We start from the raw sequence: 18,211 nt of genomic DNA, 5'->3' as shown, positions 1-18,211 counted from the left end.
TGTTGAATTACAGTGATCTACTCTTATGATACCAATAATTCATTCTCATAATTTTCATAAGTCTAATAATGGAAATCGAGATTAGCAGAAAATGACATTTCCCCTTCTGAATCATAGTTCAAACTTACGATTTCCACATATAATCATTGTGGCGCCAAATCATAAGTGATTTTAATGAACTTCCTAAGATTTTTTAGCTGGGTGCACAGTTCGAACCGAAGTTTTGTACTTCAGTTTATACATGTACCGCTCGGTACACGGTATACACCCGAACCTGAGTACAGTAGCGATGCGGGTTTGGAACTGAACGCAACTGAAGAAAATTATACTCAAGCTGAACTCAGTTCAGGTTCGTGGGAAGACTGCCCGTCAGAATTCCTGGAAAAATCCCGTCAGAACTCCTGTAATATTCCCATCGGAATTTCTGGAGGATCCCATTCGGAATCGCTATTAGGTTCTCATTGAAATCCCCAAAATATTTCCGTCGGATTCTCTGAAACATTCCCGTTCGAATCCCTGGAACATTCTCGTTCAAATTCCTGGAATACTCCCGTTGGAATTCCTGAAACAATCCCGTCGGAATCCCTGGAGGATTCCCGTTGACATCCTGGGAGGATTTGGACTCCCTGGAACATTCCTGTTGGAATCTCTGGTGGATTGCCTTCAGAACCGCTGGAGGTTCCCTTCGGTATGCTTGGAGGATTCTCGTCGAAATCTCTGGAGATTCCCGTCGGAATCCCTGGAACATTCCCGTAGGAATCACTAAAAGATTCTCATGGATTATTATTCATTATTTTGAAGATTCCCGTCGGAAACTTGCATTTTTTTTTTTTTTTTCATTTGAGATAGATAGATTATTCATGAAATATGCAGTACATATTCACTGCCTCGGTGGGATCCTGACGGCGATCCATCACATATTGTTGAATGTGCAGGACAAAGCCGAGCGCCACTGCACTTAGACGCAATAGCCATACGCTATCAATTTGAGTCGTTGTAGCAATCATCGTCAGGTTAACAAACACAATTCGATACTGTGGGCTGCAACAAAAAGCACGTGTTTGAGAAAAGAGAATATGGATGAATGTGATTGATCAGCAACTGCCTTAGGTGTTTGGACTGGATTTATCACCTTACCACTAAAGCTCGCAGTCCACTATTTCCCGAGCAGCACAAGTCAGACAAAACTGATTGCATCAAGTTGATTGTGACTAAATCTGGTCACATATGAGTAGCAGTAACCTGTGTGGAATATGTGTACTGCTAGGGTTGTCATATTGACAAATATTTGGTAAGTTTATCCTTATCTATCAGACTGATTAGAAATCGACATGAATTTCAAGCTGACTCGACAAATATTTGTCATCATGACAAACAGTGTACTGAGGGCTAAAAATAACTTAGTGAGGCGGTAAAATGTTTGAGATTTTTTTTAAAAGAAGCTCAAAGCAGGGAAAATAGATTAAGGGGCTGAGAGTCTGAGATGAAACCCTGATCCCCTTGGAGGTTACTCAAAATCGATTCCTAAATATTTTTCGAATACTTTATTGGAAGCTTTCTATTCTAACCATTGAATGCGTATTTTGTATGTCAAGCACAATGCTTTACAAGTGGAGCAATGTGAGAAACCATTTATTTATTTCATGCTTAACTTACCTATTTATATAGACACATGTCGAATGGTGTGTGCCAAAAGATGGAAATCGAATGCACAATAAACAAGAAAACTTCCGAATAAAATACATCTGACCTGGAGAGAAAAGTCATCGAAAAGGGTTATCATTGATGGAAACAGTCTTTTGCTGCTTCGCTTCCTCATCTAGACGAGTACGTGATAGTCAGTCAATTGGGTCCTTGTTATAACTTGAGCTTCATGCATCTAAAGTTCATGCTGTTGGATAGTATGGAGTGCAGCTATCTCTGTGAGACATGCACTACACGATGCTAGCATTATACCATATCAATTTGCTCGTAGAACTGTCAAGATGGTGTACATGTTATGCAAAAACGATGCCTATGTCGGTCAATAACATTAGTTAAGTACCCATGAGGCATGGAGATTCTGATGCTAGGGGTGATCGAAAATGATGGGAACAACAAATACACGTAAGAGATGTCCCAAAGATTGCCAATATATAAATTTAAAATTGCATCACTGAGCCGTACCAGAATCAGCATCAACCACTTCGCATCATCACCATTGTTTCCGACAGCACACGCAGGTGACATCAAGTGGATCAAAAGAGACTATACCTGTACTGCTGCTTACATTCCACGTGTGTATGTAAGCTATGTAAGGCGACCCGCTAGATACACGTTGTATTCATGGCGGCTTATGCTTACGATGCTATGGAGCTTCGCATCCAGCCCGTCGTTGTCGAAGAACAACGTGTTGGTACCGAATGGGGAACCTTATCCCTTCACTCGTTACACAGTGGCGGACATGCGGATAAACCTACGAATCGAAAAAGTTCCATCTTTATATTTTTAGGAGATATTAGCAAGGGAAGATGCATATTTCAAGGCTATCCGTTATTTGTTCAATCTGGGCATCAAGGCTATCAAGCAAAGTAGTCAGCGGGAAACTTGAAATCTGAGTGGGTGTAGCAAGTTACCTCACATCTGGGGTTACTTGCAACAAGCATGTTTTTCGTTCTTCCGAATTAATCTGATTGCTACGCGTCCCCATTGAAATGTGGAGTGAGGTATTTCTCTTTTTTGACTGATTCATTTGTGATGCAATGACTTTGAAAGTAAAGTGTTGCAATAAACCCCATTTGACAACAACGACTATTTGTAAATTGCTAGCATACAGCTGATTGATTGAGTTAGAACAAGATTTACCCCTATGCAATCTTACTTAAAATAAAGTACATACTTGATCTCCACCCACTGTGAAAACGCAATTCGACTCTTCTCCTCAGTTTCCGGTTGAGAGTGTACCTTCAGCGATACATACCTACATAAATACATATCCCGTCCCACCAACACTGAATGTGAAGTCGTTCTCTCTATATGCCTCCTGGTGGAGGAGTTCGTTCAAGGAATATTTTGCCCGGATGGCACCGGAGAGTATTTGCATTTAAGATTTTGACATTTATTAAAATTTGTCAACCCAGACGGGAGCATCTGATGCGAAGAAGGTCCCGTGGTAAGGGTAGTCAGTCCTTGTTAAAGGTGGGAAATACCTCAACCGCCAGACCGTGAGTAGGCGGCACGGTTCGAGCGAAAAGCTAAGGTTCATATGCCTGCCCAACATCCAGGAACTTGTTATTAGCGACAAATTGAGTCTTATTAAATTATTGCCTTTTAGGGACGAATGCCAAATAGGATGGAATATGGCTGCTCTAAGGTGCTCATCATTCCACAGCTTTCATGATTAATTAATAATAATAATCATCATCATTACGATTGATAGGTTATTTATTTGTTCATTTATGAATTATGACTATGATTAAAATCAGAAAAAATATCCACCTAGCAGTAATAGTACCTTTCTCGAGCATTATAAAGCTAATATTCTGGTTTTAAAGAGAAAGGTCGACTGAATGATTTGCTATGGATTTGTTTGCTTTCTCAGTCTTATGAATTCAAAACGATGGGTTTTTTGTACGACGTTTCGCGTTTTTCACGGGTGAACTAAAAACGACAAGGACATTAAAAAGTGCATAGCATAATACATAAAACATATTAATATACGACCTACACTGTCTACCGCTTTTCGTTCTTATGTTGCCGTATATTGCACACTATTAAAACGACTTCCTCTCACAGAGAAAAATCGGATAACTTCACCACTGTAGAAAGTCAATTGCAACATTGTCCCGTGTATTTGTGCAGTACAAGTCTTGTTAAATAGCAGTGTTTCCAAAGTCCTTAATCTTCCACATTGCATACATAAATGTTTAAATTGTAAGCAAAAGTGAAATGTATATGATGTTAAAGATTAGTTAAGTTTCCATATTTTGAAGTTTTAGAATTACAAGAAGCCCTCCCTAGATGAAAAACGACAGCCTCCTTAAGAACGAAAAGCGGTAGATAGTGTAGGTTATATTTTAATAAGTTTGATGTATCATGTTATGCACTTTTCCATGATCATATCTTTTTAGTACACCCTTGAAAAAGGCCAAAATAAAAGGTCGAAACGTCGGCAGCTAAACAGACCGCACAAGTTGTCGTGTTGAAGTTGATAACGAAGTACATGATAGGAAGAGGCTCTCCAGATTTTTTGGCAGAGATTGAATCGAAGTTCGTGTACTTGCGCACTCTGGTGATCGCCTTAAAAAATAGCAGCGGAAAAAAAACTCGATGACACATCGTACCTGGGAATCATGAAATGAATTTCATGCCTTGCCTTGGGAAAAATTCATGAGCAGTGTTGGCGTTCTTCAAAAGGGCTATTGAAGTTACAATAAAACTATCATCTTCTAGCTCCCGGATTTAACCCTTAAATGCGTAATGTTGTTTTAAAACAACAAACCGAAAATACGTTTAATGTTAATGATTTCAATGGTTATTTATGTTAAAAATATTTCCGACGATTTCTAAAAAAATCGCCTTGCGCCTTTAAGGGTTAAGGCCAATCCTCACGGAATCTAAATTTAAAAGTACTCGCGTTTTCAAGGGCACCTCATTCAAGACGGAAGCCACGCACGTAACGTAAAATGTTAAAAGTGACAGTTGTGAGAGGCTTGCATTTTGAATGAGGTGCCCTTAAAATTGCGAGTACCGTCGTTCGGGGTGACATTGGGCCTAGGGGGTAAGATTGGGCCAAAAACGAAAAATGTTTCAACTCCTAATATCTCAGAAACTGTTACGAATTTTGATGAAAACTTCAAACGGTTCGAAATTATAATAAAATTCACGTCTAGGAAATCACAAAACAAATTCCAAGAGCTAATTGTGCTCGTACGATAATTCTTGGAATTTGAATGTAAAACTATTGAGCGAATGAACCCGTATTAAGGTGGTTATACAACAAAGCCACTAATCGGCCATCTTGGAATACACGTGCTTTTTCTAGTGATTTTTCAAGAGCACGAATTGAGAGAACCAAAACGCCAATGGGGGTGAAACATCCGTGGATTATTTGCTTACTCATGCTAAACAATCGACTTTAATTTCGGCATTGTACGAAAATTATTACGCTAGATTTGAACTTTTGATAATAGGAGTAGAAAATCGTGTGGTGAATTTAAAATTCACCACATGGCTTGATTGTATAATTACCTTAAAATAGTGTCAGTAATGCCCCACAAATCTATTACATAACTAGTTTTTAGAGCGATGGATACCAGGTTATCATGTTACGATAATCTGTTGTTGTTTTATCGAATTTTATTAATATTTATATAACGGTTCTGGTATTTCGTAGCAACGAGCAATGCACGCAAAATAGGGGTGAGATTGGGCCAAGCCTTCAGTTGATTTGCCTTATATAGTTGGTAAAAGCCGTAATGTAGGCATTTATTTTGAATGAACGATTGAATCGTTTCATCGTAACCGCTGAACTATTTCATTTGGCTCAATGTCACCCCCTGTGCGGGGTGAGAATGGGCCAATTTTCAACAACATATAACTTTGAAGAATTTCCATAATTCATTATTTTTCCCCACACAGCGGTAAATTTATTATTCAAGCTTGTACCAAACTAATTAAAACTAGATTCCAATGTTAACTACTAGAGCTTTGTAACATTTACTTGGAGCATACCACATTTTGGCCCAATGACACCCCCGTTGGCGGTACTTTTAAATTTTGATTCCGTGAGTACTTTTAAATTTGCAATGAAAGATTGCAACGATTTTTGTCTGAAATTGGAAGTTATTTTATTGAACATTAGCAGCAATGTCTCAATATTAGAAATTCTATGGAGAACATTGGTATTATACCACGGAGGCAACTTCAGAAGCATTTTCAAAATTTTATTTAGATTCCTCTGCTGAAGAGCTTTCTTTCTGGTATTGCAGCAACTAATCCATCATCTTCAAACAATAATTTTTGACACCCTGGTGGTAAAACAAGTAAGTCAGAAGTAAAAATGTTATACAGTATGCTGCCTTGGAAAAAAAATCAGCTCTTACAGGCAATCTATCAGATTTTGATTTCCTGCAGTGAACGATCTGATTAATACTTTTGGATCAGTTTAATAATGTACAGAGGAAAATTAAATCTAAATTTTACAATCAAACCTTCATGTCAAACACTGTCAAATGCTTTATCTATATAAAGAAGAGCAACTCCAGTCGAATATCCTTCAGATTTGGTGGGTCGAATTGAATTCAATATCTGATGAGTGGTTGAATGCCCATGGCGAAAACCAAATTGCTCATCAGCAAATATAGAATTGTCATTAATATGAACCAGCATTCTATTTAAAGTAATCTTTTTTAACAGTTTGCTCATTGAAGAAAGCAAACTGTTTGGCGATAACTCCTCAGCTGGATTTTTGTCCGGCCTCAAAATTGGAACAACTTTTGCGTTTTTCCATTTATCAGTTAAGTATGCCAATCGAAAACATTTGTTAAATAAACTAAACAAAACGGATAAGGGAAGATCCATTAATTACGTAACGCAAAAATTGGCCACCTATGTTACAATTATTGTATGAATCTTTTGAAATTTTTGTATGGATTGTCACACTTCGGATAACCCCCTTCCCCTCTAAGCGTTACGTAATTTGTGGATGACACCTAAATAGCTAAATAGGAAGTTTTTTCATAAGTATGTAGCATTAATTTTGTCTAGTAATAGATCTCACTTCATCCAAATTAGTTCTTGATTGATAATGTCTTCGTGTAACCTGAACCTCAATAGGCCTAGTGAGACCTAGACTAAAATTATGGGCACTCTCAAACTGCTGAGCAAGTTATTGAGCCTTTTCGCCATTTGTATATAAAATTTTATTTCCCATTTTAAGCGCTGGAATTGGCTTTTGAGGTTATTTAAGAATTTTCGTTAATCAAAGTTGATATTTCTCAGAATAGCGGTGTCAGGCCATTAGGCCGAAGGTCGTTAGGCTAAAGGTCATTAGGCCGAATGGCCATTAGGTCGAATTCGCAAAAATAAGCAAAAGGAAGTTCTTTCTTCACCTTACCCCTTCTTCTTGCTCCCTTCTAGCATCTTCTTTTTTTCTTGCATTTTTGTTTTTTTCCTTTTTCTTCCTTTTTTTTCTTTCTCGTTCTTCCTTCTTTCTTCTTCTTTTACTTATTTCTTCTCCCTTCTTCCTTTTTCTTTTTGCCTTATTCTTCCTTCATTCTTCTTCTTTCTATGTTCTTCCTTCTACCTTTTCATTCTTTCTTCTTCCTGTTCCTTCTTTCTGTTTTCTTCTATTTCTCACCCTTCTTCTTTCTGCTTCTTTTTTTCCTTATTCTGTCTACTTTCTCTTTTCTTCTTTCTTCTTTTATCCTTCTTTCCTTTTTTTTCTTTCTTGTTTCTTCTTTTTTTCTGTTGCTTTTTTCTTTCTTCTTGTTTTTTCCCTTTTTCTTCCTTCTCAATTATACCTTCTTTCGTCCTTCTTCTTTCTTCTTTCTTCCTTCTTCTTTCTTCCTCCTACCCTCAGCCTTCTTCCTTCCACCTGCTTCATTCTACCTTTTCCTTCTGACTTCTTCCTTCTTCTTTATTCCTACCTCTTTCCTTTTCCTTCTTCATTCCTTTCTCCTTCTTTTTTCCTTCTTTTTTCTTCTTCCTTCCTTCTTTTCTTTATTTTTTATTGCACCTTCCCTCAGTCTTCTTCCCTTTTCCTTTTTCCTTTTTCCTTCTTCTTTCTTCCTTCTTCCTTCTTCCTCCTTACTTCTTCCTTCTTCCTCCTTCCCTCATCCTTCTTTCTTCTTCATTTTTCCTTCTTCCTTCTTTCTTCTTCCTTCTTCCTTTTTACTTCTTCCTTCTTCTTTCTTCCTTCATCCTTCTTTCTTCTTCCTTCTTCCTTCTTCATTCTTCCTTCTTCCTTCTTTCTTCTTCCTTCTTCTTTCTTCGTTCTTCCTTCTTCCTTTTTATTTCTTCCTTCTTCCTTCTTCCTTATTCCTTTTACCTCTTCCTTCTTTGTTCTTCAGGGGCAGCAGGCACTATGTCCAAGGGCTTGACGATCCCTCCCCAGGCCATCTGCCGGTTGTGGGGCTTGCCTAGGATGTGGTGGGGTTTGACAGTGGACCCTGTTAAACCTCTATAAAAAGCTGCATGTATCCGCAAGTAGGCCCCACCAAAGCGACCGTGTGCCGCTCAAAGCGCACAAGCCCAAGTCCTGGTGTTAGGTGGGACGCTAAACAGCCCTGACACGACGGCCCTCCGATGAGACCGGAGGTTTGCGCCGGCCCAATAAGCCGCCTGGAAAACCAATAATTATGAACAATATAAGAGATAATGCGACTCGATATAATCGGCAAAGACCTAGGCGACGAATAAAGGATCACGATCGGAAGCTTGGAACATGGAACTGCAAGTCGCTAGGTTTCGCAGGTTGCGACAGGATGATCTACGATGAATTGGATCCCCGTAACTTCGACGTCGTGGCGCTGCAGGAGATTTGCTGGACAGGACAGAAAGTGTGGAAAAGCGGGCATCGAGCAGCTACCTTCTACCAAAGCTGTGGCACCACCAACGAGCTGGGAACCGGCCTCATAGTGCTGGGTAAGATGCACCAACGCGTGATTGGGTGGCAGCCAATCAACGCAAGGATGTGCAAGCTGAGGATTATAAACAGGCGCGGAACAGACAAAAATCGACTTTCCGGAGCAAAAAGCGTCAGCAGGAAGATCGAGACAGTGAAGAGACGGAGCAACTGTACAGCGCTAATAACACACGAAAGTTCTATGAGAAGTTGAACCGTTCACGTAAGGGCCACGTGCCACAGCCTGATATGTGTAAGGACATAAACGGGAACCTTCTTACGAACGAGCGTGAGGTAATCCAAAGGTGACGGCAGCACTATGAAGAGCACCTGAATGGCAATGTGGCAGACGAAGATGGCGGTATGGTGATGGACCTGGGGGAACACGCGCAGGACATAATTCTACCAGCTCCTGATCTCCAGGAAATCCAGGAGGAGATTGGCCGGCTGAAGAACAACAAAGCCCCTGGGGTTGACCAACTACCAGGATAGCTATTTAAACATGGTGGTGAGGCACTGGCTAGAGCGCTGCACTGGGTCATTACCAAGATTTGGGAGGAGGAAGTTTTGACGCAGGAGTGGATGGAAGGTGTCGTGTGTCCCATCTACAAAAAGGACGATAAGCTGGATTGTAGCAACTACCGCGCAATCACATTGCTGAACCCCGCCTACAAGGTACTCTCCCAAATTTTATACCGTCGACTAGCACCAACTGCAAGGGAGTTTGTGGGGCAGTACCAGGCGGGTTTTATGGGCGAACGCTCCACCACGGACCAGGTGTTCGCCATTCGCCAAGTACTGCAGAAATGCCGCGAATACAACGCGCCCACACATCATCTATTCATCGACTTCAAAGCCGCATATGATACAATCGTTCGGGACCAGCTATGGCAGCTAATGCACGAACACGGATTTCCGGATAAACTGACTCCGTTGATCAAAGCGACGATGGATCGGGTGATGTGCGTAGTTCGAGTTTCAGGGGCATTCTCGAGTCCCTTCGAAACCTGCAGAGGGTTACGGCAAGGTGATGGTCTTTCGTGTCTGCTATTCAACATCGCTTTGGAAGGGGTAATACGAAGAGCAGGGATTAACACGAGTGGTACAATTTTCAATAATTCCGTCCAGCTATTTGGCTTCGCCGACGACATAGATATTATGGCACGTTACTTTGAGAAGATGGAGGAAGCCTACATCAGACTGAAGAGGGAAGCTAAGCGGATCGGACTAGTCATCAACACGTCGAAGACGAAGTACATGGTAGGAAGAGGTTCAAGAGAAGACAATGTGAGCCACCCACCGCGAGTTTGCATCGGTGGTGACGAAATCGAGGTGGTAGAAGAATTTGTGTACTTGGGCTCACTGGTGACTGCCGAAAATGATACCAGCAGAGAAATTCGGAGACGCATAGTGGCTGGAAATCGTACATACTTTGGACTCCGCAAGACGCTCCGATCGAATAGAGTTCGCCGCCGTACCAAACTGACAATCTACAAAACGCTCATTAGACCGGTAGTCCTCTACGGACACGAGACCTGGACGATGCTCGTGGAGGACCAACGCGCACTCGGAGTTTTCGAAAGGAAAGTGCTGCGTACCATCTATGGTGGGGTGCAGATGGCGGACGGTACGTGGAGGAGGCGAATGAACCACGAGTTGCATCAGCTGTTGGGAGAACCATCCATCGCTCACACCGCGAAAATCGGACGACTGCGGTGGCCCGGGAACGTAGCCAGAATGTCGGACAGTAACCCGGTGAAAATGGTTCTCGACAACGATCCGACGGGCACAAGAAGGCGAGGTGCGCAGCGGGCAAGGTTGATCGATCAGGTGGAAGATGACTTGCGGACCCTCCGTAGACTGCGTGATTGGCGACGTGTAGCCATGGACCGAGCCGAATGGAGAAGACTCTTATATACTGCACAGGTCACTTCGGCCTTAGTCTAAATAAATTATAATTCTTTCTTCTTCCTTCTTCTGCCTTCTTAATTTTTACTTCTTCCTCCTTTTTTCTTCTTCCGTTCAAGCTCTTCCTCACTCGCACTACTCACTTCTCACTCCCCAGTTCTTATTCGGCCTAATGACCATTCGGCCTAATGGCCTTCGACCTACTGTCCCAGCATCCAGAATAGCGAAACTCTTTTTAATTTCATTTTGCAAATCACGCCAAATAACTTTCAACGCGGAATAGCGAGTTCTTTGGCATTGCAAGCGGACATTTCAATTTTCAAAAAAATATAGTCCAATAACAATTTTTTGAGTAAATTTGATGCCAACCTGAACAGCTTCAGTTTTGGGATTTGCTATAAAAAAATCACAAAGAGTAAATTATTTTTTCGAACTTTTATAAAATTGGTATCAACGATAAAAATATATTAAAAAACCTTGTTCCCTTTTTTCTTGAAACTAAGTTTTTGTCATTTATGTACATCCCTTTGCATTCGATCCCCTCAGTTTTGATCTTTTCTAGTCTAGCCTTAATTTTGGCCTATTCTGCTATTTGCACACTCTCGCGATTATCCGATACTCTTAAAAATCATACATCCGATACATTAACAATAAGCACTTTCTTTATTGTTTTTCTTAATGAAAAAAATCAATAACTAAAGGGTGATGAGCCAGCCTCGACCTGAAAGTCTATAATAAAGGCATAAGAAAAATAGGGATATATACCATTTGTAAACCACCCCTATTCCCGTCAGCAATGCAATGTGTATATCTCGATGCGTTGATACCACTCTTGCGCCAATGAGCCAACATTGTTCCCTAGTAGAAAACATACAATCTTCGGAAATCTCGTTCTTTCTAATAAAGTGGGAACAATTTCCAGGCAAGCTTCTTTAGTCTTAGTTATGCGTGCTTTAAAAGAACGAATAATCTCATCTTCTCTTTCGTCTTTCATATAATAAACGCATGCGTTGAATGTAAGAATAAACACATTCCAAGCATACACGAGCTTTTAAAAAACTGGTAATCGCCTTATTCCGTGAAAAAAGGGGCTTCAAAAGGAGATACCGTATATCTTTTATATAACTTCTGACAATCGCATGCCTTGCAAAGATAAATGATTTACGCTATTATTCTGGAAGAACTCGTCCCCAACAGATTGTTAGTCGCCTTATCGTGAGCCCACTTGTACTTTAATAGAAGAAATCATTCCATCTTTTCTTAGTACAGACAACTGCTTTCTTAAGGAGAAATTAACCATTTTAGTTTCAACTTGGTCCAGGTGAACGCATGTTACATTTATTGCATCAACCGGCAACATAATTTAATTCGAAGTATAAGCCATATCATTGGTTTCATTTATTTCAGACAAACGTGTTCTTATGTTTTCACGTAGAATAGTAACAATTTTGAAAAATAACCGTTATGACAAAAGTCTTCTATGCATCTTACATTTTGATTTTCACTATTTGAATGACTCGATCTACTTGAGGAATGGATTGAATCGAAAAGTATCGACTGCAAAATTCTTCGTAACTCACTAGAGGTCCTGACATGTGCTGACATGTTAGTATGCAGGATCGTTCATGCACTGCGTGCGTGGTCGAGAATTAATATTGAATAAGTTTCACGTTGGATTTACCAGCAATAAATTGGAGCTCAGTTAGATGTGTTACAGTGAATTCTAATACCTTTGAGTAATCACAAGAAACTGTGCTATCCAACATTTGATACGGGGTGATAAGCAGCTTCGCAATCACATAATACTGTCTAACGAGAAGTAAACAGTCGCCAGAAGAGCGTAAATATCTATCGCGAACGATCGACGAAAAAGGTCAAGTAGCGTTCGGAAATAGGAAAACCCGTGTAGACGTTTCCTATCAGCCACCCACTTATCGCACCTTCTGAACCGAAAAAGAATAACGAGCGTATAAACATTTGTGCGAATGTTTTCCCAGTGTAGCTTGTTCTTCCGCTGTGTGGCACGAAAAGAAAGCTCACAATCAGGAAATATCCTCATCTACCGGAAAGCACCCAACTCACACCCAGATTCTTTCGCACAAGATAGCAAACCGTAGCGGTCCGGAAACGAATGAAAACGATTTTCCTCATTCTTTGTTTTATGGATAACCGTCTGAGGACGGATCATTATACGGGTATAAGAAAAGTATTCGTTCGCATTGGTGTATGTGTTTTTATCCCACAAGGCGTAGATTGGCATTTTCTCAGTCACTCAAAACCACAATCAAATGGTATCAACCAAATAATCTAACCATCATTTTCTCCCTATATTATTCCTTTTCCATAGGAAAGCGATTTATGATGTGCCATGGTACCATACAGTCATAAGAAAGAAGAAAAAATGCGGACTCGGCGTGGATCATGGCGATTATGTGGAAAAAGAAGGATGAAAATCTCGTCGTCTGGGTGGAAAGAAAATAGAACGCGATGAATGAAAACTGATAGCAGATAAACGTTCAAATCCTCAAACATTTCGAGGAAAATTAAAGCCAGACCAAAGATATATCTTTCCATCACGTCTCTGACCGCTGATGCATGCGAAATAGAGCCCCGAGCAGCGGAAAGATTTATTCGATTCTTGAAGGGACGAGCTTGGTGATGCTGAAAGTGAATTCTGATAAGTAGCTGGGAAGGAAGGGTGAAGTGAAAATCTGTGAAATCTAGTGATACGAAGTTTGGGTTGAAATGAAATACGTGGTTAAGGAGGAATCGGTAGTGAAAAAAGTTATCACAATGTGAATGTACCATGCCAAAAAAATCGTATTCGAGCTGTGTCTAAAAGTGATAGAACTTGAAATCTTAGAGTTGACCCAAGAAGTCGGCCACATAAACAACGAATATGGCCGATCTACAGGCAACGATTGAGTTTGCTGTTGAGTTGTACAAGTTTTACAATGTCGATCTTTTCCAGAGGGGGTAAGTACCAAAAACATTTATATTCAGAAGTTATTACGGTTTGACCTTTGAATGTTTTATTGAAGAATTTGGATTAACTGCATTTCCATTTTATCGCCTGCAATTCGACAAGAAATTATTAAGAAATTATTTAGCCAGGTTTTGTAAACTTATAAATGTACAATAATTAATTAGATGAATGTGACATATGGCCTGCGATGCAGGTCCAGTTAGGTGGGTGTGTGCGCAAAATAAAAGCACCACGTAAACCAGAAAGAAGAAGAAGAAGAACTCTGCCTACTGAGTAGAAACATTAAAAAACTGGCACTGATTGGTTTTAATTTTGACCGCACAGAACAACAAAATCGGACCGCGCTAACTTACTTACTCGCACATTCAACTGATTTTTCCAGACATATTCAATAGAAGGATTTATAGAGCAACTGGACATTTTGGCCACTTTTGGAAATTCGCGTAACTTCCGAAAGAGGCCAGAAAACCCATATGCTCTAAAAAGTATGTTTGATATGCTGCAAACTATTTGACAAATTTATTACTAATCATAATCACAATAATAGACAATAATCACAATAAAATACGCTACAAGATGGATTCCAAAATCTTTCAAAAAGTGGCCACTTCTCTAAAAGAATCAAGTTCACAAGGTTACCTAATTTCCAAAGGAATTTTTCAATGAATCGAAAGAGTCCTTGAACAGATTTCTGAATTTTCGAAGAGAGTCCTAATGGAATTTCCAAACGAATTTCTAAAGGAATTTTCGTAGGAATATCTGAAAAAAATTCTTAATGTGTGTTTTGAAGGTTTCCTAAAAATATTTCTAAATGCAATGCTCAAAAAATTTCAAAAGAATTTTCGGATTGTTAAAGGAATGTCTTAAGACATATTTGATGTAATTCCGTAAAAGTATCCTATTCTTCTTCTTCAATGGCTCTACATTCCAACTGTAACTTGGACGTCATTCCACTTAGTATTCTATTAGTATTTCCTCAGTTAATAATTGAAAGCTTATGCCCACCATTGCATGAGTATACATATATCTTGTGTGGCAAGTACAGTGGATACACTATGTCCAGGTAAGCATATGCGGTATTTCGAAAAAATTCGTTTGAGGTGGTTCGAAATGAAATTCCGCGAAATATCGCGGAATTTGAGCATGGCGAAATTTGATTTCTTGATTTCGTTTCGTTTCGTAAAATTACAAAAATTTCGCTTAAAAAACTAGCATTTAACGAAATTTAACGGAATTCCGCGAAATTTCGAATCAAATTTAAACTTGAACCATACTTTATATTATCAAAAATGTTGGCTGCGTCGCCGCAAGGAAAATTAGATCCTTAGGTTGAAAGCTCTGTTCAAGAAATTAGATTGAATAAAAATGCTCAAAATGTGATTGTTTTACCTTACTTTAGAAGGTTTGAATCAACAAGATCAAATTCGATCGGAAGCATTCTAATCATGCAGAGTTGCCCAATATCAGCCATATTGTCCATATTGATAATTATTTGTTAGATATGTCGTTTAATTGTGGTGCATAATTAATTTTGTCTATTCGGCAGCTGTCCCTCGGCTGGCCGAACAGTGGAATTCTTATATAAGCAATTAGTAATTTTTACACCTGCTTTGTTAAACTTACTTTAATTAAATTGCTTTTTCTTACTAATGTGTTAGGAAGCCTTGAAAGAACTAGATAGAACTTGAAAATTTTAAGATGGCACTGAAAAAGGTGGGACGTTAGAGCATGATGTAAGAAATTTAGCTGGACAACCGAATAAGCACTTCATTTTAATATCCACAGCTCAAAGCAAGTGAAAAATATTATTATTCTAAGTGATGTCTCTACTCATGTAATAGCAATTTAGTTATATTTGATCATGATGCAATAGTGTCCGGTACAAGGGTACGCTTTTCTGAAAGGTGAAATTTTCCACCAAAACGTGTTCAAATGATCAATAGTTTGCAATGATCATATTTTGTGTATACAGTATAACAGTTAACATTATCCGTATAGTTAGTTAGATTTTCGTTGTATGGCTTATGTGTCCGTCACTGGGGGATCTCCCCTTAAAGCTGTTTTCAAAACTTTATGTTATACACATTTTACTATTAACGCTTACTATATAATCCCATTCTGAGTCGACAAATACCTATTCAGTGTTCTTCTACAAAATTGCTTCAGTGTCTTGTTAGAGATATCTAACAGAAAACGAAAAGTATCTTTAACTATTCTATCCTATTTTTTACTAAAACGATCCGACTCAATATTCAAGACGTCAGGCTTAAAGTGTAAATGTAATCAGATATGAATAAAATTAGTATAATTTTGTCTAAGAGGCAAAGCCGTCCCGTGGAGGAGAAATTAACTCAATAATACCTTGATTATAGTTCGACTGCGATATATGTTCTTATCTTCTGGCTTTTTCAGTCTGAAAGTTATTCAGACGGGTTCACGGCGCGACGGGTTGCTCGACGTTTCGGCCCGTTTCTTCTTCTTCTTCTTCTTATTGGCATTACATCCCCACACTGGGACAGAGCCGCCTCGCAGCTTAGTGTTCATTAAGCACTTCCACAGTTATTAACTGCGAGGTTTCTAAGCCAGGTTACCATTTTTGCATTCGTATATCATGAGGCTAGCACGATGATACTTTAATGCCCAGGGAAGTCGAGACGATTTCCAATCCGAAAATTACCGGCACCGGGAATCGAACCCAGCCACCCTCAGCATGGTCTTGCTTTGTAGCCGCGCGTCTTACCGCACGGCTAAGGAGGGTCCGTTTATTGAATATTTTTCCTTGAATGCAAATGTCCCACCCGTCTGAATAATTCTTATACTCTGTTATTAAAATACCAAACGCATCACAAATTATTATTCGTTTGGTATTGAATTACCTAAGCATGTTATGTCTATTTTTGGTATTATTTATTGGTATTTTACCTCTTAGGCATACCAACTTAAGAAATCTTTTCGGGCCCCTTATAAAAGGCCAATTTCTTCACCTTCGCCTAGGCCTCAAATCGTGATTAAGCGCATGGTTAATCTCCGCTTAAGAGTTAAGAAGGTCGTAAGGAAAACAAAATGAAACATTTCAAACAACAATTTGAAAGTAAGAATAAAAAGTTCAGAATATTAAAGATATTCCACATAACATTCATTATTCGGCGGATTATCGAAATATTTGCATTGATTTGAATAACGGTTTTCGTCTTCGTGTTTTCAAAATAACTTCGTTTACAATCAATATCTAGTCGCTTACCAAGGTGGCTTCACAGGAATTAGCTTTTTAACTAACCAAAGATTCCTTTCCCGTGGCGCTCACGGAGATGCAGAACATTCTTTGGTCTCTTATAACAATGAGTGGCAAACAAATTTCCCTCTCCTAATCCAAAATTGACTGTGAGGACGTGACCGGCATCGTTATTGGTCATGAAGCAAGTACAATGAGAAATTTTTTTTTTCTATCCCAAGAAGATTATACAATTGACCTTTCCCGTCAAAAATTGTACCTCGTTTTATTGTCTCAGTCGATAAGCCAAAGATTATTTAGTGTCAACTTTCCCAAAGAACCCATATTTTTTCAAGCCTTTAACCATTTTTTAAATCGAAAACAAAAACCAAAAAAGTGCTGCACGTGTGAACCGGCCTGAAAAATTCACCCGATTTCCGTTCAAAATCGGGCCAATCTTAAAAAAAGCCCTTTTTTGATTTTTGTTTTAAATTCTAAAAATACTTAGAGCCGTCAAAAACTATCGGTTCTAAGGGAAAGGTGATCTTAAATAAACCAAAGATTCGATTAAGCGAATAAAAATGTTTTGACGGGAAAGGTCATTTGGTGAAATATGCATATTTGTTGTTTCTTGGCCAATCATGATTAGTAACTATGATGTGTACATTTGATAAAGCTAAGCTGTTCTTTGATTATTTGCACAATATGTATAGAACATCGTAGAGTCGTAGGCATTTCAAGATTTACAAAAAAATCCAGAACAAGTTGAAAGATCAATAAAATTGCTGAAAGTTCTTTACTCATGATTGCTCTCAGCTTATACTGATCATAACAGCTGTTTCTTGCACTTAATTGAAATCGGTTGATGATGGAAATTTGGCAAACAAAATCGCATGTCTCATATGCACAAACACATATACAAGGACAAACAGACGGTAGCTCAGTTGGTCGAAATTGCCGAATGAATTCCTAAAAAAATCCAAAGGAATTCCTAAACAAATTTCCAAAAGAATTATTCAATGAATTTCTGAAAAAAAAAATCCTGAAGGAATTTTTGAATAAATTTAAGGAATTTATAAATTCCTTTCCGAAAGTATTTTTGAAAGTATCTCCAAAGGAATTTCTGAAGATCCTTTTGAAACAGTCCGTAGTTAAATTTCCTAAAAACCCAGATTAATCCACCTAGCGGTGATGATGTCTTTCTCGCTTATTAAAAAAGTGTCGGGAAAAGTACTTTAGAGAGGTCAAAATTGTACAAACATGAAGCAATTATTGGTTTTTGTATAGACTTCCAAAACATTTGGATTAACTGAAAATGATTAGTTGTCTTCATTATTTTTTCTGAAAAAATGTGGCAAAATTGGATCGTGAATAAATCATATCAAAACTTTTATATAATCGGGTGTAGGCAAAATCAGGAGCAGACAAAATTTGAATATGTTAAAAATCGAGTCATCACATATTCATTTACAAAATTACATCATTGCAAAAAATTAAAAAT

General features: G+C 38.8%; 1 protein-coding gene across 3 annotated transcripts in view; it reads left to right on the top strand.

Annotated features, from left to right (window-relative positions):
• The window catches only part of LOC134211201 (protein FAM135A), a 204,497-nt gene that overhangs the window by 34,119 nt on the left and 152,167 nt on the right, over nt 1-18,211 (top strand). For all 3 annotated transcript variants that reach the window (XM_062687880.1, XM_062687879.1, XM_062687881.1), the window contains one exon: nt 12,861-13,489. In XM_062687880.1, the coding sequence (XP_062543864.1) occupies nt 13,468-13,489 (22 nt within the window). In that variant the 5' untranslated portion in view covers nt 12,861-13,467. The remainder of the gene's footprint in view (nt 1-12,860; nt 13,490-18,211) is intronic.

The sequence above is a fragment of the Armigeres subalbatus genome, chromosome 2 (genome assembly GCF_024139115.2).
Source record: "Armigeres subalbatus isolate Guangzhou_Male chromosome 2, GZ_Asu_2, whole genome shotgun sequence".
Lineage (NCBI taxonomy): Eukaryota > Metazoa > Arthropoda > Insecta > Diptera > Culicidae > Armigeres > Armigeres subalbatus.
The sequence above is the reverse complement of the archived record's forward strand: the minus strand, read 5'-3'. Positions and strand labels throughout refer to the sequence as shown.